We start from the raw sequence: 25,781 nt of genomic DNA on the forward strand, positions 1-25,781 counted from the left end.
CATCCCAAAAAAGGCTGGCAAAGGGATCTCTCTACCCAGACCGCCACGACTAAGGCACAGAACCTCTGTCTTTGCTGGATTCAATTTCAGTCGACTCTGCCTGAGCCATTTCCAGGTCTTTCGGGGCACAGCTGGACTGGCCTCCCATCAACAGATAGAGCTGGGTGTCATCTGCATACTGGTGACAACCCAGCCCATATCTCCAGACAATCTGAGCAGGAAGATGCACACAGCTCTTTTGCCTGAATTTAGGATCAGCTTCAAAATAGTTTTTGTGAAAAGATATCACTTGGAAGTGGAAAACAAATACATGTCCCACTAAGAAAACTGCTAAGTCTGGCTAAAATAAACTGAGAAAAACAAAAGGATATCCTTTAACTCAGTGATCCTCAACCTGGCTCCATGGAACCCACCAATGTGTTTTCTGGCACCCAAGCCCTTATTTGCCAAAGCAAATCCCTAATCCTGGCTTTCCATTGCATAATTGGAGTATTAAATGCTTCATAAGAACCCAGGAGGCATCACCTTTATATCTACAGACAGCACTATTTAGAAACAGCTGCCTCCATCATAAGAGGATGCCTGGCTTGGAATCTCCTGCATTTGATTGTTTTGGGTCTGAGGCTAGCCATGTGCTGATGCCTGATGCCCATTCTCAACACTCCAAAGGCATCTGGAAGTTTAATATGGTTGGAGATCTCTGCCAGTTTAATTTGCATTGCACACGTTTTTTAAATTGTTCTTCAAAGCATGGGTGTAAACTACACAGGGGCTCGGGGGCTTGAGCCCCCCCCCCCCCCAATTTTTCCAGCAGGGGCAACCAACACAGGATTTGGGGCTTCAAAGGCATGAATGGGGTGATAAAGGCTATGTGTGATTTTCCCTCTGAGCTGCAAACTTCAGCTTCTTAGAAACTGAGCTAAAACAGACACAAATGAATTAGAAGGATGGTGTCAATATGCATATTAACCAGTGTTGGTAAGCTCTAATTGGGTAAATCAATGCATTGGCAGATCTGAGTCAAGGGGGTGAGGAGATCTGGTAACTTTCTTTCCTGGTGTAGCTCTCGCAGCACACATGAGATACAGACCTCTGAGATCTAGAAAAGTGACTTTTTTTTTCATCCACCCAGCCGATCTAGAATGTTGAAGGACTCTTGATATTGTAAGGTAACTGAGATCTGCAAAAGTTTTCATTTGTATCTTTGGATTATCTGGATTAATTACTAAAGTATTGATATCCAGCACATATCAATCCTTATAAATTTGCTGTCTGTTGGAAAATAAAGCCTGGCTGGCTATACACACTTTTAATGTACCAACAGTCAGACTGCAAGCTCTCTTTGGTGGATTCAACATACTTGCTTGGTTCCAATTTACATTTGGGGGGAAAGTGAGATTGAGTGTGGGTGGACATGAAGATCACAGGCCTTTAAAAATTTTCCTAATAGATTCAGGTGGAGTAGCTATGTTGGTCTGCAACAGCAGAACAAAATTTGAGGCCAGTGGCACCTTTAAGAACCAACCAAGTTTTATTCTGGGCATCAGCTTTTGTGTGCATGTACACTGTTTCATTTAGATTGCACACACACTTATTTTATCTGACATGAGCCATTTTTTGCTATTAATCATTTATCTTATTTATTGTTTTGCTGCTGTTGGTTTTATGATGTGAGCCATCCTGAGCCCATTTTGTGGGTAGGGCAGGATATGTTGAATACATGAAATGAAATGAAAGTTTGATTTCTGAGCATGTAAAAACTGAATGATTTAGGTATCAACAGCAGCTGTAAATGGTAGCATATACTGAACCCAACATGTAGTTGGTGACAGCCAGTCTGGTGCAGTAGTTAAGTGCACGGACTCTTATCTGGGAGAACCAGGTTTGATTCCCCACTCCTCCACTTGCAGCTGCTGGAATGGCCTTGGGTCAATCATCATTTTCATAGGAGTTGTCCTTGAAAGCGCAGCTGCTGTAAGAGCTCTCTTAGCCCAACCTACCTCACAGGGTGTATGTTGAGGGTGGGTGGGGGGAGGTAAAGGAGATTGTGAGCCACTCTGATTCAGAGTATAGGACTGGATATAAATCCAATAATAATATCCTCCTCCTTTTTCCTCCTCATCTCAATTTATATCCCATCCTACCCCCTAGCAAAAAAAACCCCCCATGCCTCATGTCAAAGAAATATTTGCGTGTGTGTGTGTGTGTGTGTGTAACCTCAGAAACTCTAGTGTCTGAAAAAATATCAAAAAGTAAGAAGGCACTGTGAAGGGGGCTATAGACACCACTTTGTTGGTGTTAAAGGTGCCGATGGGCTCCAACTCAGTTCTCACATTTGTTGACTGCTTTATTATCTGTAAGAGCCCCGTGAAGCAGAGTGGTAAAGCTCCAGAACTGCAGTCTGAGCTCCCAGCTCACAACCTGAGTTCTATCCCGGCGGAAGCTGGGTTCAGGTAGCCGGCTCCAGGTTGACCCAGCCTTCCATCCTTCCGAGGTCAGTAAAACGAGTACCCAGCTTGCTGGGGGGAAAGTGTAGATGACTGGCGAAGGCAATGGCAAACCACCCCGTAAAAACATTGTGAAAGCAACGTCACCCCAGAGTCGGAAACAACTGGTGCTTGCACAGGGGACTACCTTTACCTCCCTTTACCTTATTATCTGTATATCAATTTATTGTGATTTACACATCTTACCCAATGTGTTATTCCAATCTTAGCTGGATTTATTCAGTTACTTACCCCTCCTTTCTTACCTATATGTAATACTTGAGGAAATCTGTTTCAGCTCTATTTCTTCTTAATAACTAAGCCAAGTGGGGTCTGTGAAAGTCCTGAATGGGGGTCTGAAGAAAATAATGGGATCGATAATAGCCAAAATACTGAAACTCAATCCAAACAAGACTGAGGTGCTCTTGGTCAATGAAAAAGCTGCTCAGGGACTGCAAAGCCAGCCTGTCCTGGAATGATTGCACTCCTCCTGAAGGAGCAAGATCATAATTTGGAGATGCTACTGGTTCTGGTCTCCAGTGTCCTCCATGACACACAGCATCTTTTATCAACTCTAGCTGGTTCTTCAGCTATGATCATTCCTTGAAAAAGGTGTTCTGGCCACAGTGATCCATGCTTTTTCACATCCAAGTTATATCACTATAGTGTGCTCTATGTGGGGCTGCCTTTTAAGATGGTCCAAAATGTGGTACCAAGTCTACTGTCAGAGCTTGGTTACGCAGATCATATTACCCCCTGTGCTGAAAGATCTGCTCCAGTTCAAAGGGTTGGTTCTTATCTTTAAGTGTCTAAATGGCTTGGAGCCAGGGTACTTGAAGGGTCATCTCCTTCCATACTATCCAACCTGCCAGTTAAGGTCTGCATCTCAGCCCTGCTTTCTATATCCCTGCCTTTGGAGGTGAGGTGGGTAGTGACTAGAGATAGGGCGTTTTCTGTGGTGGCACCCTGTCTCTGGAATGCCCTGCCCCAGAGCTCACGTTAGCACCTATTTTAGTTTCTTCTAGGTGCCAGACCAAAATTCATATTGTTACCAGGCTGTTAATTAAGGGGTTTATCCTACTGGCTTTGAAAATGGCCTACTGTTGTGTGGATTGTTTTTATGTTGCTTATGTCCAGTGGAAAGCTATTCTTTTTAATAGCTTAATTGTAAGTCACCTTGAGCAGGACTCTGAAGAGGCAGCATTGAAATATCTTAAATACGCATTACCCAAATCTAAAAAATACATGCTGTGATGAACAGCAGCAATATGCATGCTAAGGGCCGTTGAGTGACAGTTGATAGAACTCACTCTCATTGGTGGACTGCTTTGAACTGTCAAAGGAGAGTGGAAGTTAGGCAGATAAAAAGTCAGTTACGGAGCTGAAGGGAGTTGAAGACTGACTAGAGAAGAGAGCAGGTCTTTTGGAGATGCTCTTGAGAGAGTGACAAAAGTCACAAGGCAGAGTCTAATGCAGAGCCCATGAAGTGGGGTTTTACATCAGAGACTCTGGTGAGAGACTGCTCTTAGAAGTGAAGAACAGTCTCTGTGTTTGTCAATCAAATAAGCACATCTTGAGGGGGGTAAACAATCCCTTTATGAAGCTTAGCGTCTAAAGGGGGAGAAGTTTGAAAGGCTGGCAAATCAGGCCTTAGAAAAGTGACTTTGAGGCAACTGTACAAGGTCCTCAAAAGGAGCCAAATGCCCAGGTTACTAGCCTGATCAGGCAGATAGTAATGACTGTGTCACCAGGAGAAGGTCTAGTGCAGAGACCTTGACCTTACACCCATATGGACAAAGCTTAGCACACTTAAGTTTGTGTGAGATTGTGAAATGAAAATGTTAACCAGAAATATCGTCCAGTCGTAAAAAGCTAAACCAGTGACATTTGTGAAACCTTGAGAGAAAGTTAAATAACTTTAAGGGAAACACTGTATCATATAAAACCAGTTACCTCAGCAGAAGTTCTATGTGCAAGTTTAACCGTCAGCCTATATCTGTTCAATCCTAAACACCTATGTACATACCAATATCCTTCCCTGCCAGTTTGTTTTAATAAAACAACTTTTGTTTAATCCTTCCTTATGCCTACAAGAGCCCCGTGGTGCAGTGTTAAAGCTGCAGTACTGCAGTCCTAAACTCTGCTCACAACCAGAGTTCAATCCCTGGTGGAAGCTGGGTTTTCAGGTAGCTGGCTCGAGGTTGACTCAGCCTTCCATCCTTCCGAGGTTGGTAAAATGAGTACCCAGCTTGTTGGGGGGAAAGTGTTGATGACTGGGGAAGGCAATGGCAAACCACCCGGTAAAAAGTCTGCCGTGAAAACATTGTGAAAGCAACGTCACCCCAGAGTCAGAAATGACTGGTGCTTGCACAGGGGATGCCTACTCAGCCATTTTCTGAAAAGTACATTTTGAATACAAAAACAGTGGCAAGGTGTTTGATTTTAGTGGAGTGCTGGTTAAATCAATCACACCCATCTCATAATTGGCAGCAGTGGTCTGGATTCAAAATCCCCCCTTGTCATGCATGCCTTTTCAGATGCTTTGGAAAATATAAAGGAACTTATACATTGAACAGAAACATTTAGTTATAAACATCGTATTTCATATTACAGTTGCCTAATACATACCAGAACATGAGTACATCTTAAAAGACCTCAACTCACAGATCAATTAAAATTAGTCCTCTCTATTGAATCAACTTCCACTTATCTCTGCCTCCAGGACTCCAGTTTCAAGTGTCTGCTATGAGACACATTTTTTTAAGGCCATGTAATAAAGTATCTACTTTTGGTCAACTTTTGTTTCCTCTCTTTTTTACGATGAGAGAATAAAATCCAGTGAAGTCATATTGGTATGAGGTCTTGTTTCCCACTCTTGCAAGAGCTGCTGGTGTTGCACTGGTTTCTAAAACAAACATATGAAGTGTGGAAATAAGACACACACACACACACTCATCAGATGCATGCTCATTGGTATTGAATATACATACAAATTTTACTTGCATTTTTATAAGCTTGTCACACAAGACATGGCTGCAAAACTAATTATCTCCTGCCGCTATTGTGGTTACTACCTTGAGGATTTTCATGATCAAAAGCTACCTGAATCCTTTTAGGCTTACGTAACTAAGGAGAACCACAACATACTTCTAATTGAACTAAAAAAAAACTCTCTTATTTTCCAGTTTCTAGATTATTGTTCCTCTGCAGACTAGACAAATTCCATAAAGTGATAATACCAAGTCCTGAAATGACTTTTATTTAATGAAGTCTCAGTTCACCATTTCATGTCAACAAAACAGAATATGCATTTGCACATGTGCACACTAGCAATATAAGGGGGGATGTAACAATTTATCTAATTCTGAACAGGCCCCTCTGCCTGAGGATACTTATTTCTCTCCCCTCAAACAGGTTTTTCTACAGACTCAGGGGACTCTGTGGTTCTGTAGAAAAATCCAGAAAGTTTTTTTTTTTAAAAAAAAACCCCTCAGGGAGGGTTGAATTCCCCACCCCCCAGTCTTTTGATACCCTTTGCACTGGCTGCCACAGGAATCTACTCCAGGTCCTGCCACATTAGCAGTAAGGGATAAACGGGCTGATGATAGCCAGAGAGAGACACACATGGGGGGGAGAGAGGAAGAAAAGCAGAACTACAGCTAGGATTGGGAAGGATTCTTCCTACAGGGGGTCATATGTGATATCTCAGGATATCTGAGCTTCTCACCCCTAGCTCTACTGTCCTCTTAAAACTTTCCGGGGGGGGGGCTTTTAACTGCTTCTCGCCCTCCACCAACTCAAGAAGGACTGGTTGAGAGACACACAGAGAAAGACTATAATATAGTGGGTTCAATGCAAGGAGGAGACGCAGTTGCAGTGATCATAGCTCTCTTGATTAGTTACAGCATGGTAACAGCTGAACTATAAGACTGCTGAACTGGGCCAACAGGGCCAACTATATACACTTCAAGGTCCCCGCACTAGGATGCCATTGGATCATTCAAACCATTAGGGGGCTCATGATTGGAGCAGAGCAGCAGGGATTTGTATCCTATTGCCCATTGTTCCTTAGTCCCCAAACTCAGTCCTCAAGGCTCCAATGAGCCAGGCAAGAACACTACTAATGCATACACATTAGTCCATATAAGCAACAAAGACAGACAGAGACAATGGGTGGGAAAAGATGGAAGGAAGCAAAAGCAGAACTGGAGCTGAGATTGGGGAGGATTCTTCACTGCCACTCACCCATCTCCAACACTGTTTTTTCCACAGCATGAATGGCTAAATATTAGGGGGGAGTTTTAAAAGGACATCTGAGCCTGCAACTGAATAGCCTTGCAAGCAGAAGAGGATTGTTCTCACTCCCAATCACTGTAGCTGCAGGCTCTGCTGTCCTTTAAAAATATTCTTTCCAGTTCTGAACTGCTTCTCCCCACCCCCACCAGCATGGCCACTGCTTCTTTCCTTCTATCCTCCTGGCAGCCTCCCTCTGCCAACATTCTGCCTACACACTGCAGTTTTTTTAAAAAATGCAATTACAACATAAAACAAACTACAACATGTTACACATCATTTTGTTGTAGGTCCCCACTTGTCTAATATAATTTTCACGTATATGTGCCACTGGATTGTATTTCATAGCAGATTTCAATACTGTATAGTGGGTAAGTATCATCATAACATTATAAAATTATAATGATTATAAAAGTGTCTGAGGAAAACTTTCCAAAGGAATGCCCTCTTCTAGACATACATCCTTCAGAAAAGGTTCTTCTTCTTTCATCCTTCTTACAGCCAACCTATGCAATTACACTGAGTATCAAATATCTAGTTTGTAATTAAATATTTCATATGTTGATTTGCTGCATAAATGAAGTAACAAAATGCAGCCATGGCATGGATAGGACCATGGTGTAATGGAAAGGAAGATTTATCTCTCCCCTACCAAACACACACACAATCACTACATCATTTCTGGGACCAAAAGAATCTTTTTCTCCTACAGGTAGAAAAGAGGCAGTATGGGTACCAGTCTATACACTAATAATTGTACAAAAGCAGACTAATTCCTGTAGTCTTTTCATAGTTAAATCACAGGTCAGGTGATTAAAACACAGGTCTTTAGCACCCCTGATATATTTATTTTAATTTTATCAGATTTATACCCCACCCTCTCCTGATGGGCTCAGGGCAGCTATATAGAAGCATGGAACAGAATGCACCTAAAAGGGGACATATTTTTTGCACAGGAACTCTATTACAGCAACCTCCATTTTGACAGAATTTAAGCGTTTCTCTTCTTGCTAATCCTACTATTGTTTAGATCAACAGAAATTGGCCTGAATCATTAACTAATGTAATCTAGATTTTCATTTCCAGAGTTTGGCCCTGAACTATATGAAGTAAAAAGAAGAAAAGTCCTCTTTATTTAACTAACATTGTACAATCAGCAAGTAAGGTTTTTTAAAAGACTGGGCACAACAGATCATGAACCGCAATCCACACTGATCTGAATTAAATAGAATTGTCTACTTAATCATTATTACCACATGAATACTATTGTTCATATAATGTAACATAAAAAGACTGCAGCTGAATCAAACCAGTGATCCAGAAAGTGTAGCATTCTGTCTCACACTGTGGCCAAACAATTACTGTAGAGGACCAGTAACAGGCACAGAGGCTGAGGCCTTCCCGATGTTGCCTCCTGGCACTGAAATTCAGAGGTTTGGTGCCTCTTTATACAGAGGTTCCTGTAAGTCACCAAGGCAAACAGCCACTGATGAACCTATCCTCCACAAATCTGTCTAGTCCCCTTTAAAAGCCATCTTTGCCTGTGGCCATCACTACATCCTCTACATCCTCTGCCATGGTCAGTGATTATTACTCACTGTTGGACAAAATTCCTGGCCTCACAAGTAAAGCCAGGCTAGGCTACCTCCTATCTGACATAAACCCTAAAATCACCTATCAAGTTGCCAGGTTTTGTGTGTTGATTATGAGGCTGCGGAAGACGTACATTAACCAGGTTTGTATACTGGACTAGAATAATTGGTATATTTCATATCTCTCCTCTCTGCTTGTATACAAGAATGCATACTTTTCAACTTTTTAATTTTTAACTTTTGTTTTGTATTTTTTCTTCTGTACATGGATGGGCTAATGACTTTAATAAATATGACTGACTGACATCCTCTAGTAGTGAATTCCACATTTTAATAACTTGCTCAGTAAAGAAATATTTCCTTTGTTCTGTCCTGAATCTCCTGCCCATCAACTTCAATGGATGTCCTCAAGTTCTAGGATTTTGGGAGAAGGAAAAAATTCTGCCTGCCCATTCCCTCTACCCCATGGATAATTTTATAAGCCCCTATCTCCTCCCTTAATAATCTCTGATCTAAAATGAAATGTCCCAGACACTTCATCCTTTACTCATCTTCATTGCCTCTTCTGTAATTTTTCCAGCTCTGCAATATTTTTTTTTCAGCTACAATGATCAGAACTGTACACAGTATTCCAAATGCGGCCACTCCAGAAATCTAAAAGGAATTACAATATTGGCAGTTTTCTTTTCCATCTCTTTCCTAACTATCCCCAGCATAGAATTTGATTTTTTTTTCAATGCTGCAGTACTCTGGGTCTCTTCCACCCACCCCTCAGTCGCAGCAAGTTCAGAACCCATTGGCATATACTTAAAGCAGTGATTTCTTCCACTGTGCATCACTTTATCCTTATCTACACTGAATTTCATTTAACCCATTGTTGCCCATTCACACAATTTGTGGAGATCCTAAATAAATCTTAAATAAATATAAATCTTAGATAGATAGATAGATAGATAGATAGATAGATAGATAGATAGATAGATAGATAGATAGATAGATGATAGATAGATAGATAGATAGATAGATAGATAGATAGATAGATAGATGATAGATAGATAGATGATAGATAGATGATAGATAGATAGATGATAGATAGATAGATGATAGATAGATAGATGATAGATAGATAGATAGATAGATAGATAGATAGATAGATAGATAGATAGATAGATAGATAGATAGATAGATAGATAGATAGATAGAGTTTGTGACAGGTAGCCCTGGTTTTCATCATCCAGAATAATTTTCTGTTATCTGCAAACATGGTCAACTACACCTCTCCTCCCCAGTTCCAAATCATCTATGAACAAATCAAATAGCACTACCCCAACACTAACATAATGTGCCCACCCGCATAATATGTCTTCTTCTTTAGCTAAGAAGTCTGACTGCCCCACCCCTAGACAGTTCAGTATATCGGCTTTTTGGCACAGCCCAGGAACTCAAGGCAAGGATCAGATGCCCTCTTTAACTTAAACTACTGATAATGGCACTCGAAACATTTTCAAAATTCAAAAAGAACAAAACATTTTATCTGACATAGAGGGGAAAGGTCAAGTGAATTCAAGGGTTGAAATTTCTAAGGAAAAACCAGCTTTTGCAAAGACCTAAATTCTTATGTGAGCCCCATGGTCAGGGCCGGCTCACCCACTAGGCAAACTAGGCGGTTGCCTAGGGTGCCAGGAGGGTGGCGGCACTGAATTGGGCTTCCCCCCCCTCCTGGTGCCCCAGGCAAGCACCTAGTTTGCCTGCCTCCACTGCCTGCACACCCACCCACTGCCACCACTGCCGCCACCTGCCCCTCCTTTCCCTTCACTTCTTGTCCTTTCACCTCCCCCCGCACCATGCGGCACACCTGCTTCCTCCTCTGCCCATGTGCCACCCACCCCCTCCTCTGCCTGTGCACCGACCGCCCCCTCCTTCCCTTCCTGTCCGTCCTGGTCGCAGCATGCTTGCCTCGTCCTCCACTCATGTGCCTGTCGCTCCTTTCCCGTCCCGTCCCTTCACCTCCCCCCCACATCTGGGCCCTGCTGGCTGTGGTGCGCCTGCCTCCTCCTTCACCCCTCTTTCCCTTCCCTTCCCTTTGCCTCCCCCCCTCACCCAGCACAATCATAGTGTGCCATGCTGTGATCGTGCAGGGAAGGGAGGTGATAGGATGGGATAGGAAGGGAAGGAGGGGGCGGTCGAACGCCATGCCTTGGCATGGCACCTGGGGAGGTTGCAGTGCTGTGGGGGTGGTGGCAGGGGTGCCTGCCTGGGGCACCACACACCCTTGGGACAGCGCAGCCTGTAGTGCAGAGTGGTGCACCCCATCATGCAGAGTGGTAAGCTGCAGTATTGCAATCCAACCTCTGCTCATAACCTGAGTTCGATCCCGCTGGAAGCTGGGTTTAGGTAGTCAGCTCAAAGTTGACTCAGCCTTCCATCCTTCTGAGGTCAATAAAATGAGTACCCGGCTTGCTGGGGGTAAAGTGTAGATGACTGGGGAAGGCAATGGCAAACCACCCTGTAAAATGTCTGCTGTGAAAACATTGTGATGAAACATCACCCCGGAGTTGGAAACAACTGGTGCTTGCACAGGGGACTATCTTTACCTTTTAAAGTTCTTATGTACAGACGAATGAGAGTTTCTTAAGCTTTTTTCACAGTTTCTTGAAACTTTATTTTGAGAGGATATGACTGGTGCTTGCACAGGGGAATGCCTTTACCTTTTTAAGTTCTTATGTACAGACTAATGAGTTTCTTAAGCTTTTTTTTTTTTTGCAGTTTTTTGAAACTTTATATCAAGAGGCTTTTGTTCCAGTTTTTTTCTTAACATTACAGCACACTCTCTTTAATATCCCTCGCTCTTTTGGTTTCCCAGAAGGTTGGTACACACTTTTCAGTACCCAGACCTCTTCTCTTGAAACACCAGTTTTGTGACTGATTCTTCAGATCTCTATGGGCTGTTTCTGTTCACCAGGGATCTCTGTACTCTTCAGAGCTATAGTATTTTTCCTGTTCAACAGGTTGAGAATCTTTTCTCCCTAGATCTTTCCCTTGGCCTGAATGAGAGTCTCCACACATTTCTCAAACTTCCTAGCCACTTTCCTCCATTTTTCCTACCTGTGTTCAAACTGCTCTCAACTAAGTCTGAAATCAGACTTTATTTACTCAAGGCAGAATTCTGACTTTCTCCAGTCAAGGCACAAATCTGACTTTACTCAGCCTCTAGCTCTCTCAAGACCATGTCTGCTTAACTGATGCTGTCCAATCAGATTTCCCAGAGCACCTGTCACTCAAGGCTCTCTAGCTTGGTGAAGAATTAACCTTTCACATGAATTTACCCTTCACTGTACTGTTTGTACAGTACTCTGAGGTTTTTTAAAAGGTACAGTTTGTCACACTATAAGCAAGGTGACTTGTTTTCACAAGTCACCCTGCATATATTGGGTTAGTTCATACAAGACAATGGATTTTGAACAAAGAACTGTATTGGCAATCTACTCACTGGAATCTACTCTTACCGAGCAAAAAGAGCAGAATTATGCTTCCAAGACATGATATTCAACATCATATTCAAAACACAAACAGCTAAATTGATTTAGTGTAACTATTTACTGAAAGGAAGTGAAATTACCTGGAAGTAGTCTGTGATGAAGGAACCAAGTTCACTCTTCAACAGCCGTCTGAAAAGAAATGGACCACATGTCATGGAACTGTTTATTGGCAAAGTCTTTAAAGGCTTTTTAATAACTCTACAAAACACATAGAGAGATAAGTAGAGCAGCACAAAGTTCAAGTGACCATAGTTTCCCCCTAATGCTTGTGTCCCTATGGTGTGTCTGGTAGCAGTAATACTAGGCAGAAAAATAACACTAAATTAGGTGGATCACTGCCTTAGCTCAGTCCACATTTCTTACAGGAGCACAAGAGAACAGCTATCCAAAGCAGATGTCTTTTCTTAACTTGACTTTAATCAGTTTGTCATCTGAACCAATTTCTGTAGTGCACTTCCATGTTGCCTGGATTGTACTTGTAGTAGCTAAAACTGCTGGGAACAGGAAGCACTTTTAACCCTTTTGCAATCAGCTTATAAAGGACATGATTCTGCAATGTTCTACTTGAGCTGCAGTAATTTGTCTGGATGCTGAGATCACACTCAAATGTCACTTTACTGTGGTTTATTTACTCATGGCACACAATGATTTATAGCAGAAAGGTTGATCTAACACAAAAAGGTTTTTGGAACTAAATCTGAATACTGTAGTTCCATGACAAATGATAAGCAGTCAGCCCTGAACAGCTGTCACTGCTATTCTGTTTGGCCTTTGTGGTTGTCATCCTACTAGGTCTGTAATGCAGAATTCCTGTATGGTCATTCACTAGCCCATATGCCCATTCTAGAAGATTCCTGTTGGTCTGGGCCTTCCAGCCTTTTGTTGTTGTTGTTGTCCATATTACACAAAAACCTGCTTGGCAAACTCATTAAAAGTGCTGGGAAAAACGTGTTGCCAGCTGCATAAGATTTCAGCTGTGTTCTTCTCTGCTTCCTGCCTACAGATATAAGGACTGGTTGTGACCAGAAGCACAAACCCTTTGGAAGGAGCCAAACAGCTCTTGGCTCACAGCCTGGGGGTCTACAGTACCCAGCCTAATGAAGTAGGACGTGCCTAGGATGTACCCACTATAACACCCTTGTGACCCCCTGCAAAAGGCAAATTGGGTTAAAAACATCCCTTATCATCCTTCAGCCCCAGTTCTCTCAAAATATAAGTGCCAGTTATGCTTGGTTCAGGAGTGGGCCAGAGTGGGGCCTAGAAATATACAATAAAAACTAAGATGGAGTAGGGCTAAACAAAATGGTTCCTGGCAGCTAAGCACAAGTCTGACTTGCTATTTTGGGAAGTGTCTTTAGGGCATCACCAGGCTGTTCCCATCAAAAAACAAAGAGGTATTCTTCTGCGTCATGGAGCCCACAGGAAAGAAGAGAGTCCTCCTTATCACAATGCCCCAACACCTAGTTCCTCCCTTCCTGAGGCTATCACCTCAATCAATGGCCCATCCCCCAACTGGGTAGCCTTTTCTCTTTAGCAATCAAGGATCATCAGTGGATCATTAAGTTCTCACATTCTTAGGCACATTCAAACAGAAACATTAACAGTTCCTGTTTACAGCTGGAAACCCATCCCCACACATAGATGCAAATATGACAATATCTTTGCCTTTCCTGGGAGCCCCATTCAGCATTTCCCAAAACATTGTTTTACTCCCAGCTAATCCCATCACTACATTGTTCCACAGTTTTCAAAAGTTTTTATTAGTTTCAAAAAAGTTTAGAAAATAGGGAACAGAAAGAAAGGGTATATATATATATATATATTCCATTTTAAAGTTGTATGATATAAATCTTTAGTTATATTCTAGTAGTTTGCCAGTTTTTTCCAAAATGAATTTAAAAGTTCGCTTAAAGATAAATATTATAATATAAACACAGGAAAAAAGAAAAAGAAATCAGATCACACCAAAAAATCTTAAAAGTTCTGAGTGTCCAATCAAACATAAAATTTCATTCATTTTTTTCTCGCTTCTTCTTTAGATTTCCCAGCTATCAGTTGGGATAGAAAGTCAAGCTCTGCAGTCTCCAAAACTTTCCCCACCAAGTCCATTTTCGAAGGGATTTCCTGACATTTCCATCTGTGCACCAAAAGGATTTTAGCTGCAGTGTTGAAGTGTGCCAACATGTGTCTAATTTCTTTAGAATAATCCTCTGGAAATATATTCAATAAAAAAAGTTCTGGTTTAAAATGTATCTGGGTTTTCATGATCTTCTGTAACATTTCATGTACCATTTTCCAGTAGCCTTTCGCCATCTCACACGTCCACCACATATGGTAAAAAGTACCAATTTGGTGCATTTCCAACATTTATTAGACACGTTAGTATAAATCTTGCACAGTTTCTGTGGGGTCAAGTACCATCTATAAAAAATTTTTATAGAGATTTTCTTTGAAAGTCACTGACCTAGTTAGTTTAACATTAAGTTTCAACAATCTTTCCCACTGTTCTAGTGTAATGTTATAACCAATTTTTTTCGCCCCTTGGACTATACAATCCTTTACAACTTCATCTTGTGTCTTCATTTGAAGTAGATATGCATACAGTTTGGAAATTAACTTTTTTTGTGGTCCCAAAAGAATTTTATAAAATAAGTATTGTTCACTAGTGAAACCTATTGCCTAGGTCTTTAACATATCTGGATTCAACTTGCATTCTCATCCACCAGTTCATTTTAATATCCATGTTTTCTAGTTCTTTAGTTTTCAGTTGATTTTCTTTTCCCAACAAATCCTCATATCTGTAATTCTTGTTTGCTTTTAAAAGATTTGGGTGAGTAAATGCTTCTACTGCCGAAACCCATCTTGGAACTTTTGAGTAGATTTTAGGCTTTAACCATGACCAGGTATGATATAGAGATTTCCGAAACCAATGATTCTTAAAGTAAGAGTGGCCTTCAAGTCTTTGATACCACAAATAAAGCATGCCATCCCATAGTCAAATCATGTCCTTCTAACAACAGTTGTTTCTTATCTTTCAACAACATCCAGTCTCTTATCCACAACAGTACAGATGCTTTATAGTACAACTGCCAGTCTGGGAGACCCATACCTGCTCTTAATTTGGAATCCTGCAAGGTCTTGAATTTAATTCTGGATTTTTTGCCTTGCCACACATACTTAACAACCATCTTATTTAACTCTTGAAAAAATCCACTGTTTAGGAATATTGGAATAGTTTGAAAGAGAAATAGTAGCCTTGGTAAAACATTCATTTTTATCAAAGCTATTCTTCCATTAAAGATAGGTTCAAGTCATGCCATTTTTCCAAGTCTTTTTGAATTTCTTTAAGTAATTTATCATAGTTGTCTGCTTTTAGATTGCTACATCTACTTGAAATCACAACACCTAAATATTTGATTCTTTTTTCATGAAGAAATCCTGATTTTTGCTGAAAAGCCTGAATTTGTTCTGCTGTCATGTTCTTGGTCAGAAATTTTGTTTTATAATAATTGATCTTTAATCCTGCCCAACAACCAAATTATTTAATCTTGTTTATGAGACAGTCTATGGAGTCCATTGGTTGTTCTAATATAAAAACTAGGTCGTCAGCAAATGCTCTAAGTTTGTATTGTTCATTTTTTATCACAGCTCCCTTTATACTTGTGTCTTCTCTTATGATAAAATGAAGAGTAGAGGTGACAGTGGGCAGCCTTGTCTTGTACCTTTTTGTATATTAATTGTTTCTGTTAGTTCGCCATTCACTGTCACCCTAGCCTTTTGCAGGAAGTATATTGCTTTTACTGTTCTCAAAAAGTTTTCCCCACGTTCCATACTTTTCAGTTGCTGTAACATAAACTGCCAACAAAGATTGTCGAATGCCTTCTCAGCATCTAGGCAAATTAAAGTCAATTGTTTCTCTGGATGGCCTTCATAATATTCTAAAATGTCACAAACTGTTCTGACATTATGTTTCAAGTATCTTTTAGCAAAAATCCTGCTTGGTCATAATGTATTGTAGAATGCAAAACTTTCTTCAAACGTTGCACTAGTATCACAGCAAAAATTTTATAATCCACATTTAAAAGGGAAATTGGACGATAATTTTTAATATCTTTCAAGTCATTATCTTCTTTCGGAATCAAAGATATTGTAGCTTCTTGCCATGAGTTTGGAATTTGGCCTTCTTCCTGTATCTTTTCAATGAGGTGTTTAAATGGTGAAAGTAAGGATTCTCCATAGGCTTTGTAGAACTCTGCCGGAAATCCATCTGGTCCTGGTGACTTGCCATTCTTTTGGGCAGTTAATGCCTCTCCAAGCTCCCTTATCGTTATAGGTTCATTCAAAAAATTTTGTTGTTCTTCTGTAAATTTGTTAAGGTTATTTTGTTTAACATATTCTTCTAAGTTTGTTTTATCAACTTGCTTGTCTTCATATAGTTTTTTAATAAAATTGTTCTACAGTTTCTCGTATTTCTTGTTTTTGAGATTTCTCTTTATTATTCTCATCTCTCAATGTTGTAATTATTCTTTTAGCCTTCTCTTTTCTTGTCCTATAGGCCAACCACCATCCAGGTTTATTGGCATGCTCAAAAAAGTTTTATTAATATACCTTAATTTAATCTCCACCTTTTCCATAAGAATTAAATTTTGTGCTGCATTTCACCTTTTTTTGAAATTCATACTTTGTTTGACGCTTTTTAAGATTCTTCTCAGATTCTCTCATTTGCGACATTAAATTTTGATAACTTTCAGCTCTTTCTTTCTTCTTTTTAATGCAGTATCTAATTGCAAGGCCCCTGTAGAAAGCTTTTGCAGTATCCCAAACTGTTTGCATCTTCACTTCTTGCGTTATATTTTGTTTAAAGAAAGATTCCATTTCTAAGCTTAGTTTCTTTAAGAAAGTCTTTGTCTTTCAAAATTGCTATATTTAATTTCCATGGTCTTCTTATCCATGCACCTTTTAGTTTTATCATTACAGGGCTATGGTCTGATATAACTCTTGTTTGAATCTCTGTGCCCACTAGAGAACCAGCACATATCAATTAACATAAGAACATAAGAAAAGTCATGTTGGATCAGGCCAATGGCCCATCTAGTCCAACACTCTGTGTCACACAGTGGCCAATATATATATATATATACACACACACACTGTGGCTAATAGCCACTGATGGACCTCTGCTCCATATTTTAATCTAACCCCCTCTTGACGCTGGCTATGCTTGAAGCCGCCACCACCTCCTGTGGCAGTGAATTCCACATGTTAATCACCCTTTGGGTGAAGAAGTACTTCCTTTTATCCATTTTAACCTGACTGCTTAGCAATTTCATCGAATGCCCACAAGTTCTTGTATTGTGACAAAGGGAGAAAAGGACTACTTTCTTTACTTTCTCCATCCCTTGCATAATCTTGTAAACCTCTACCATGTCACCCTGAAGTCGACGTTTCTCCAAGCTAAAGAGCCAAAAGCATTTACCATTTCTTCATAGGGAAAGTGTTCCAATCCTTTAATCATTCTAGTTGCCCTTTTCTGCACTTTTTCCAATGCTATAATATACTTTTTGAGGCGCGGTGACCAAAACTGTACACAGTATTCCAAATGAGATCACACCATCGATTTATACAGGGGAATTATGATACTGATTTGTTTTCAGTTCCCTTCCTAATAATTCCCAGCATGGCGTTGGCCTCTTCTATTGCAATCACACACTGTCTTGACATTTTCAGTGAGCTATCTACCACGACCACAAGATCTCTCTCTTGGTCAGTCTCTGCCAGTTCACAACCCATCAACTTGTATTTGTAGCTGGGATTTTTGGCCCCAATGTGCATTACTTTGCACTTGGCCACATTGAACCTCATCTGTAACACTAACGCCCACTCACCCAGCCTCAACAGATCCCTTTGGAGTGCCTCACAATCCTCTCTGCTTCTCACCACCCTGAACAATTTAGTGTCATCTGCAAACTTGGCCATTTCACTGCTTACTCCCAACTCCAAATCATTTATGAACAAGTTAAAGAGCATGGGACCCAGTACTGAGCCCTGCGGCAACCCACTGCTTACCGTCCTCCACTGCGAAGACTGCCCGTTTATACTCACTATCTGCTTCCTATTAATTAGCCAGTTTTTGATCCACCAGAGGACATGTCCTTTTACTCCATGACTCTCAAGCTTACTAAGGAGCCTTTGATGAGGAACTTTATCAAAAGCTTTCTGGAAGTCAAGGTAAATAACATCTATTGGATCCCCTTTGTCCACATGTTTATTCACCCCCTCAAAGAACTGTAACAGGTTGCAGAACCCATGCTGAGTCTTCCTCAATAACTTGTGTTCATCTATGTGGCTACTCATTCTGTCCTTGATAATGCTTTCTACCAACTTTCCTGGTATTGAAGTCAGACTGACTGGCCTGTAATTTCCCGGATCTCCTCTGGAACCATTTTTAAAGATGGGGGTGACATTTGCTACCTTCCAGTTCTCAGGAACGGAGGCAGATTTCAATGAAAGATTACATATTTTTGTCAGGAGACCCACAAGTTCAACTTTGAGTTCCTTCAGAACTCTTGGATATATGCCATCCGGACCTGGTGACTTATTAGATTTTAATTCGTCAATCAGTTGTAGGACCTCCTCTCTTGTCACCTCAATTTGACTCAGGTCTTTCAACACCCCTTCCAAAATTAGTGGTTCTGGAGCGGGCAAACACTTCTCATCTTGCACAGTGAAGACGAAGCAAAAAATGCATTCAGCTTCTTAACCATTTCCCTATACTCCTTCAATAATTCTTTTAACCTGTGTTTCCTTTTATTAATCTCACTTGGACTAGCTTTCCACCGCTTAAAGGAGTCCTTCTTACCTTTTACATCTTCCATCACCTTGTTTGTTAACCATGCAGGCCTTTTCTTATACCTGTTTGTGCCTTTCCTAACTTGTGGTATATATTTTATCTTTGCTTCTAGGATTGTAGTTTTAAATAGCCTCCAAGCTTCCCCAAGGGTTTTGACTGTATTTATCTTTCCTTTCAGTTTCCTCTTCACATGCCTCCTCATTTTAGAGAATTTACCCTTTTTAAAGTTAAACGTGGTTGTGCTGGTCTTTTGGGGCAACTTTCTATTTATACAAATGGTGAAATCAATAACGTTATGGTCACTGCTCCCAAGCGGTGCGATCACTTTTACATCTCTCATCAAGTCTTGGGCATTACTTAGGACCAAATCCAGGATCGCCCCACCCCTGGTAGGTTCTGAGACCATCTCGGAGCATCTAGAAACTCAATCTCTTTCTCTCGACCTGAACACCTATTGACCCAATCAATCTGCGGGTAGTTAAAAACACCTATTACGACACAGTTTTTACATTTAGCCACTATCTTTAATCGTTCCATCATATTATAATCATCCCCTAACTTTTGATTTGGTGGGTGATAACAAACTCCCATAGTTAAATTTCCTTTTGGGCCCTCTATTTCAACCAAAAGCATTTCTAGAAGGGAATCTAATTTGCTGATCTCAGTCTTATTGGACTGTATACCCTCTCTGACATACAGAGCCACCCCACTTCCAACGCTTCCCTCCCTATCCTTCCAATATAACATATCCAGCAATCACCATGTCCCACTGATTAACCTCATTCCATCAAGTTTCTGAAATTCCCACAATGTCTATGTTTTCTCCCAACACTAAACATTCCAACTCACCAAGTTTACTTTGAACACTTCTAGCGTTTGTATACAAATCTATAATTTCTCAGGCAAGCTAGGCCTGCAACCTTCCTCCTGCTGCCTCGAGACTTTGGCAGACACTCCATACTGTTTGTCACCATCTCAGTGGACAACTCTGATCCATTACCTGGTAGAAAAATAACAGCTAACCCTTCATCTCTTTGAGATGAGTCCTCCTGAACCAGAGACATTTCATCTCCTGTCGGCTTTCCCCCAAGATTTAGTTTAAAAACTGCTCTGCCACCTTTTTGATTTTAAGCGCTAGCAGCCTGGTTCCATCTGGGGAAAAGTGAAGACCATCTCCTTTGTACAGCTCCCGCTTGTTCCAGAAAGCATCCCAGTGCCTAACAAACTTAAACCCTTCCTCCTTACACCATCGTCTCATCCACACATTGAGACTTCTAATTTGTGCCTTTCTCTCCAGCCCTGCATGTGGAACAGGTAGCACTTCTGAGAAGGCTACTTTGGAGGTCCTGGCCTTAAGTCTCCTGCCTAGCAGCCTAAATTTTTCCTCCAAGTCCTCACGACTGCATTTCCCCACATCATTGGTGCCAGCATGCACCACGACCATTGGCTCCTCCCCAGCACTATCAGTCTATCTACTACATGTGTAGTCCACTACCTTCGCACCAGGCAGGCAAGTCACCATACGGTCAGTATGCGGTTTTGCCACCCAGCTGTCTACTTGCCTAAGGATCGAATCACCAACTACCAAGACCGCCCCCTCTCTCCCTGCCCAGGGATGGTTCCTTGGTGCAAAAGGATATCCACTCACCAACTGAAGAAGAGGTCCCTTCTGAGGGCGCATTCCCCTTATCCTCAGCACGGTGCCCTGTTCCCTCTTGACCCTCATGCTCCCTAGCAGCAACGAGGCTGCCACATTCAGAGTGGGGCTCATCTAATATGTCCCCGAGAGTCTTCTCCAAGTGCCTAACTGACTGTCTCTGCTTCTCCAGGTAAGTCACCTCGGCCTCAAGGGTACTAACTCGTTCCCTGAGGACCGGGAGCTCCTTGCATTGAGCACACACCCAAGACTTCTGTCCTGTGGGCAGATAGTCATACATGTGTCACTCAGTGCAAAACACTGGAAAGCCCCCACCCCCTGCTGGCATTCTACCTTCATGATAGCTTCTTTAAAAGATACAGTCCCCTTTTAAATCCCGTTTGTTTATGTGGCTCTCCTTCTGGAGGGTCTACTTACCTTATTGGAAACACAAGGAATCTGGGTTCCTGGTCCTTACAGAGCCCCCAGGCCAAGAGCCACTGGCCAAGAGCCCCTTAGCTCTTGCCCTTCAGTTCGCATCAAAGGCTCGCACCTCTGCCAAGGCGCAACTTAATAATGAAAAGAGGGTGGGGAACACAGTCACTCCTAATCAATCAGCAACAATCACCTTCAGCCCACTCAAACCAAACAGACAGCAGTTCCCCAGCAACCACAAACTCAGAATTTTCAGCAATCACACAGTCACACAAACTCAGAAATTCTCAGCAACTTCCCCAGCTGCTTAGCTAAACTTCACCCTTATATCACTTCTTCACTGCTCTCTCTCAGAGCTCTCTGAAATGTGCTCAGCCTCTGGCAAGGCGCAGCTTAATCAGCTTAATTCTTGACCAGGTTTGGTGACTAGGAGAGTAATAAGTAAAATCTCTAGAAACGTGGTATCTTATTCTCCAAACGTCCACCAACTCTATTTCTTCAGCTAATTTTCAGAAGCTTATTGGAAGCTGAGGACTTTCAGTTTTAATCTGTTTATGTGTTTTCTTATCCAACTGTCTGTCAGACACTGCATTGAAATCTCCTATTAGACAATATTCCACATACTCCAGGTTTGATAATTTAAGTCGCAAATCTTGAAAAAATTATTCTTGATGATCATTTGGAGCATGTTTGCAAGCAGGATTTTCTTATTGTCCACAGTGATTTCTACTAGTAAAACTCTACCATCCTCAGAAGCAAACTGCAGTTGTGGATTAAATTTGTCTTTAATATAAATGCCACTCCTCTTTTCTTTTTGTATAAGTCTGTAGCTGTAAATAGATTGCCAAGTTTTTTGTTCTTCAAGAAATTTTGATCTTTAGTTAGGATATGAGTTTTCTGTAAACAAATTATATCCATTTCCATTTTTGCCAAATATCTAAATGTCTTTCTCCTTTTAGCAGGAGAATTAAGTCCATTTACATTAATTGAAATGAGGCCATTATGGTTTTTGTTTATCACTATCTTTCTTATTTTTTTTTAATTGTAGTCTTGTATGATATCTCCGTGTTTGGTTTGGATCTTCGTCACCAGAACCTTCTTCTTCTTGCTCCTCCTCCTCATTCTTTTCTTTGCTTTCTTTCTTCTTTATACTTTCCAAAAAATTCTGGGTTTTAAAAGTGGAGTTGATCCTATATCTATTCTCCTGGTACATAAAAAGAAGGCCTTCTGGCATTAGTCACATGTAGGGTATCTCTCTTCCTCTCAGGAACTCTGCTAATGCTTGGTATTCTCTTCTTTTTTGTCTCACTGGCCAAGGGACCTCTCTTAAAATTTTCACCGTATTTCCAGCTATCACCATGGGTCTGTCTCTTGCTTGTTTCAGGATGTCATCTTTAATCTTTTTTCTTGCCAGCCTCAAATGAACTTCACTAGATAGTTTGTTTCATCTTGCATAGCTCGATGGCACCCTTCTAACTTGGTCAAACTCATCCTCCATACTCTGAGGAGTCACCTGTAAAATTTCAGCCAATATTTTCTGTAAATCTTCATTTTTCTCTTCTGGTATGTTTTGAAACCTCAACATGTAAGCTGCTTTGTCTACTTCCAACTGTAGGAGTCTAGAATCTTGTAAGGTCTGTTCTTTTTCCAAATATTCCACTTTTTGAATATTCTCTGTTACCTAACCCTCTAGTGCTTTTAAGGCCTTGTTGGTCTCCGCTGTCTGTCTACTATTTTCCTTCAGTTCTTGTTTGAGCTCTGTCATCTGTTACTCTATATTGTCTATTTTACTTGCCATCCGTGTTATAGTAGTCATTAAAGTGGTTTGCCATTCTTTCGTGTCTCCTTGCATAGGTGTGAATTTCCCTGGGCCGGATTGGCCACCAGGTGAATAAGATAGTTTCCCTTCTTGAATACCTTTTTTTAAGCGGTTCCTCGGGAATGGCCCCCACCCTACTATCCATTATTATTGATATAAGCACACTCAGAAACACCATTTCAAAAAGAGAAACAAACGTCTTCAGCGTTTGTTTTAAATTTCTATGTTCTGTTTTGAGCTAAAGAATGCTCTTCTCCCAAGAGCTCTCTTATTGCCAAATAGTTCTATAAAAAAACAGGCTTCTAGCTTCTCTCAACAGTTTATGCTAGTCAAAACACCACCATTGATATTGACAAACACAACGTGTTCCAGAATAGATGTTCAGTAGACAAAACAACAGACCACAATTCACAGTCCAATAGTATCCATACACATTAATTCAAAGACAAGCCAACTCTCCACCTCAGCTTTCAGATATCTTCTATGCAGCACAATAGACCAGTATAATTTTGTAATCCAGGGCTGAATGCCCTATTTATAATCCCAAAAATAAGAACCAAAGTTGATTGCAGAACCATACAAACTGAAACACCTCCAGCAAACCAGAAGGGAAAAAACCCCCAGCAGATCCAAAAGGGGAGGGAAAAAACCCAAAAGTAATCCAGCCACAAATAATAAGGGAAGAAGAAAAAATAAAACCACAGGTAAAAGATAATCCACAGATAAAAATAATTCAATCACAAGTAGACCACGGGCAAAAAAGGGCAAAAAAAGAAAGAAAAATCCAAAAGAAAATAATTACATCCTTGACGTCCACAGAGACAGAATATAATAACAAAATAAAAGTAGGAGTAAAAGATCTTCTACAGCCAAAAAAACCCTAAAATAAAATAACAGGTAGCCGGTTGGCATAAGAAATAATGCCGGTAAGAGATGAGGCATTGCTACTGATCTGACAGCTACTGACAGATAGATAACTCAGGAAGATCTGGCAGAGGAGAACTGGTTCTAGCCAGTAGAATGATGTAATCAGGTGAGGAGTGCAGAGTGACTCAGCACGGTCTTCTCATTGGTGCAGCAATTAGCAGCAACTGTATAATAATGAAGCTATGCTGTACGTACTATCCTCTTACTGTTCTATGATTGATTGGTGGAGCATTATGATGGAGAATCTGTATATATGTAAAATTAAACATTGTATACAGTTTAAGAACACAGTGTGGTGTTGGCTGTGTTAAACTATTGCTCATCGGAGTGGATGAGCAGTGGCAGACAAAGGCAGTCACAAATCTGCTAATTTATACATCGACACTGTTATGGGCCCAGTCTGACTGGTTTGGACCTGTCTGCAGTGTTCGGTGAGGTTGGCCTTCTGTGGAGTGTCGAGCCGGAATGGACGTCTGCTGCTGTGGTTGGTGTGCAGGAGTGTAGACTTGCTCAGAGAGGCTTGGAACAGCGGTGCTGAAGGTTTTCATCATGGCTCTAATTGCAACAGCTCAGATTGTAGGAAAGCTCATCTCCACTAATTACAGTGTGTGGGCTCACCGCATGGAGCATTATCTCAAACGCGAAGGTTTGTGGACTGTGGTCGAGATGCCTCCAGACCGGCTGAATGAGGAGGACACTGTCAAGGATGAAAAGGCATTAGCAACTATAGTCCTGAGTGTGGGAGACGACCAATTCATCCACCTGACCAGTAAGTACGCGTCGAAAGCTGCTTGGGACTGACTGAGAGCAGTGTATGTGCAAGTAACAGCCAGTTCACTTATTGCAACTACCCGGCAGCTTTACAGGACTGTGATGAAGCTGGGGGAGTCCGTTAGAGTACATCTAAATACTCTGGCTCAGTGCTGCAATTAATTGGCAGAGAGGGGGAAAACAGTATCGGATGAAGATAAGGTGTATCTCATCCTGAGCTCGCTGTCAGCGGAGTTTAACATGCTTGTGATGGTGCTGGAGACAGTTGAGGCCAGCAAACTAACGTTGGAGTATGTTACGGGACGTCTGCTCGAGGAAGAACGTTATCTGCAAGAGTCTGGTCGTTTATCAGCTTGTCAGCATACCATACTGGGGGAGACAGCGATGGAGGAGGCCAGCAGGGAAGCGTCAGCCGGGAATCGACTTGGAGCAGAGTCGGAGGTTGCCCTGAGAGTAAAAAAATGTCTTCGTTGTGGCTCAGCAAAACATCTGAGGCGTGAGTGTCCAGAGGGGAGAGCCAGACGGAAGTGTGGAGGCCAGTCTGCAGGAGCTGAGGGCTATTTCAATGCATCCCTTGTGGTGACTGACAACGCTGCTTCGTCAGGAGTGTGGATTATTGACTCCGGAGTGTCGCAGATTTTTTTACAAGGATGAACAGTTGCTGCAAAATAAACAGTCACCCCGACGGCAAAATATCAGCTTGGATGATGGCAGCAATTCAAAGGTACTTTGGCAGGGAAGTGTGACTTTTCCCACCTTGTGTCACACATTTGCTGATGTTTTATGTGTACCAGCTCTGGAGAACAACTTGTTGAGTGTGTCTGTGTGTGACAAGGCAGGATTTTTGGTGACATTCACTGATAAGCTGGAAACGGCTAAATTACAGAACAACGTTTATGTGTTAGACACTAATACTATAACAGAAGAAGAAAAAGATATTGGATTTATATCCTGCCCTCCACTCCGAAGAGTCTCAGAGCGGCTCACAATCTCCTTTACCTTCCTCCCCCACAACAGACACCCTGTGAGGTGGGTGGGGCTGAGAGGGCTCTCACAGCAGCTGCCCTTTCAAGGACAACCTCTGCCAGAGCTATGGCTGACCCAAGGCCATGCCAGCAAGTGCAAGTGGAGGAGTGGGGAATCAAACCCAGTTCTCCCAGATAAGAGTCCGCACACTTAACACTTAACCACTACACTAAACTGGCTCTCCAGCCAAAACTGTGTTAAATGTACCTCCACACGATAACTGTGTGCACCTATTGCATAGACGGTTAGGGCATGCTAGCTTTCATGCAATTAATAAGACACTGGCAGTTGTGGGGAAGAATTGTGTAAAGGAATGCAATAAATATTTAGACTGTGAAGTGTGTAAATGTGCCAAGTCACAGGCATTCCCGGTAGCACAGAGAAGTGAAAGAGTGACAAAGAAGCCC

General features: G+C 41.5%; 1 protein-coding gene across 1 annotated transcript in view; it reads right to left on the bottom strand.

Annotated features, from left to right (window-relative positions):
• Positions 1–25,781, bottom strand: part of PRR5L (proline rich 5 like) — a 94,232-nt gene that overhangs the window by 48,438 nt on the left and 20,013 nt on the right. The window contains exon 4 of the mRNA XM_060261847.1: positions 11,991–12,039. Within this exon, the coding sequence (XP_060117830.1) occupies positions 11,991–12,039 (49 nt within the window). The remainder of the gene's footprint in view (positions 1–11,990; positions 12,040–25,781) is intronic.

The sequence above is a fragment of the Heteronotia binoei genome, chromosome 21 (genome assembly GCF_032191835.1).
Source record: "Heteronotia binoei isolate CCM8104 ecotype False Entrance Well chromosome 21, APGP_CSIRO_Hbin_v1, whole genome shotgun sequence".
Lineage (NCBI taxonomy): Eukaryota > Metazoa > Chordata > Lepidosauria > Squamata > Gekkonidae > Heteronotia > Heteronotia binoei.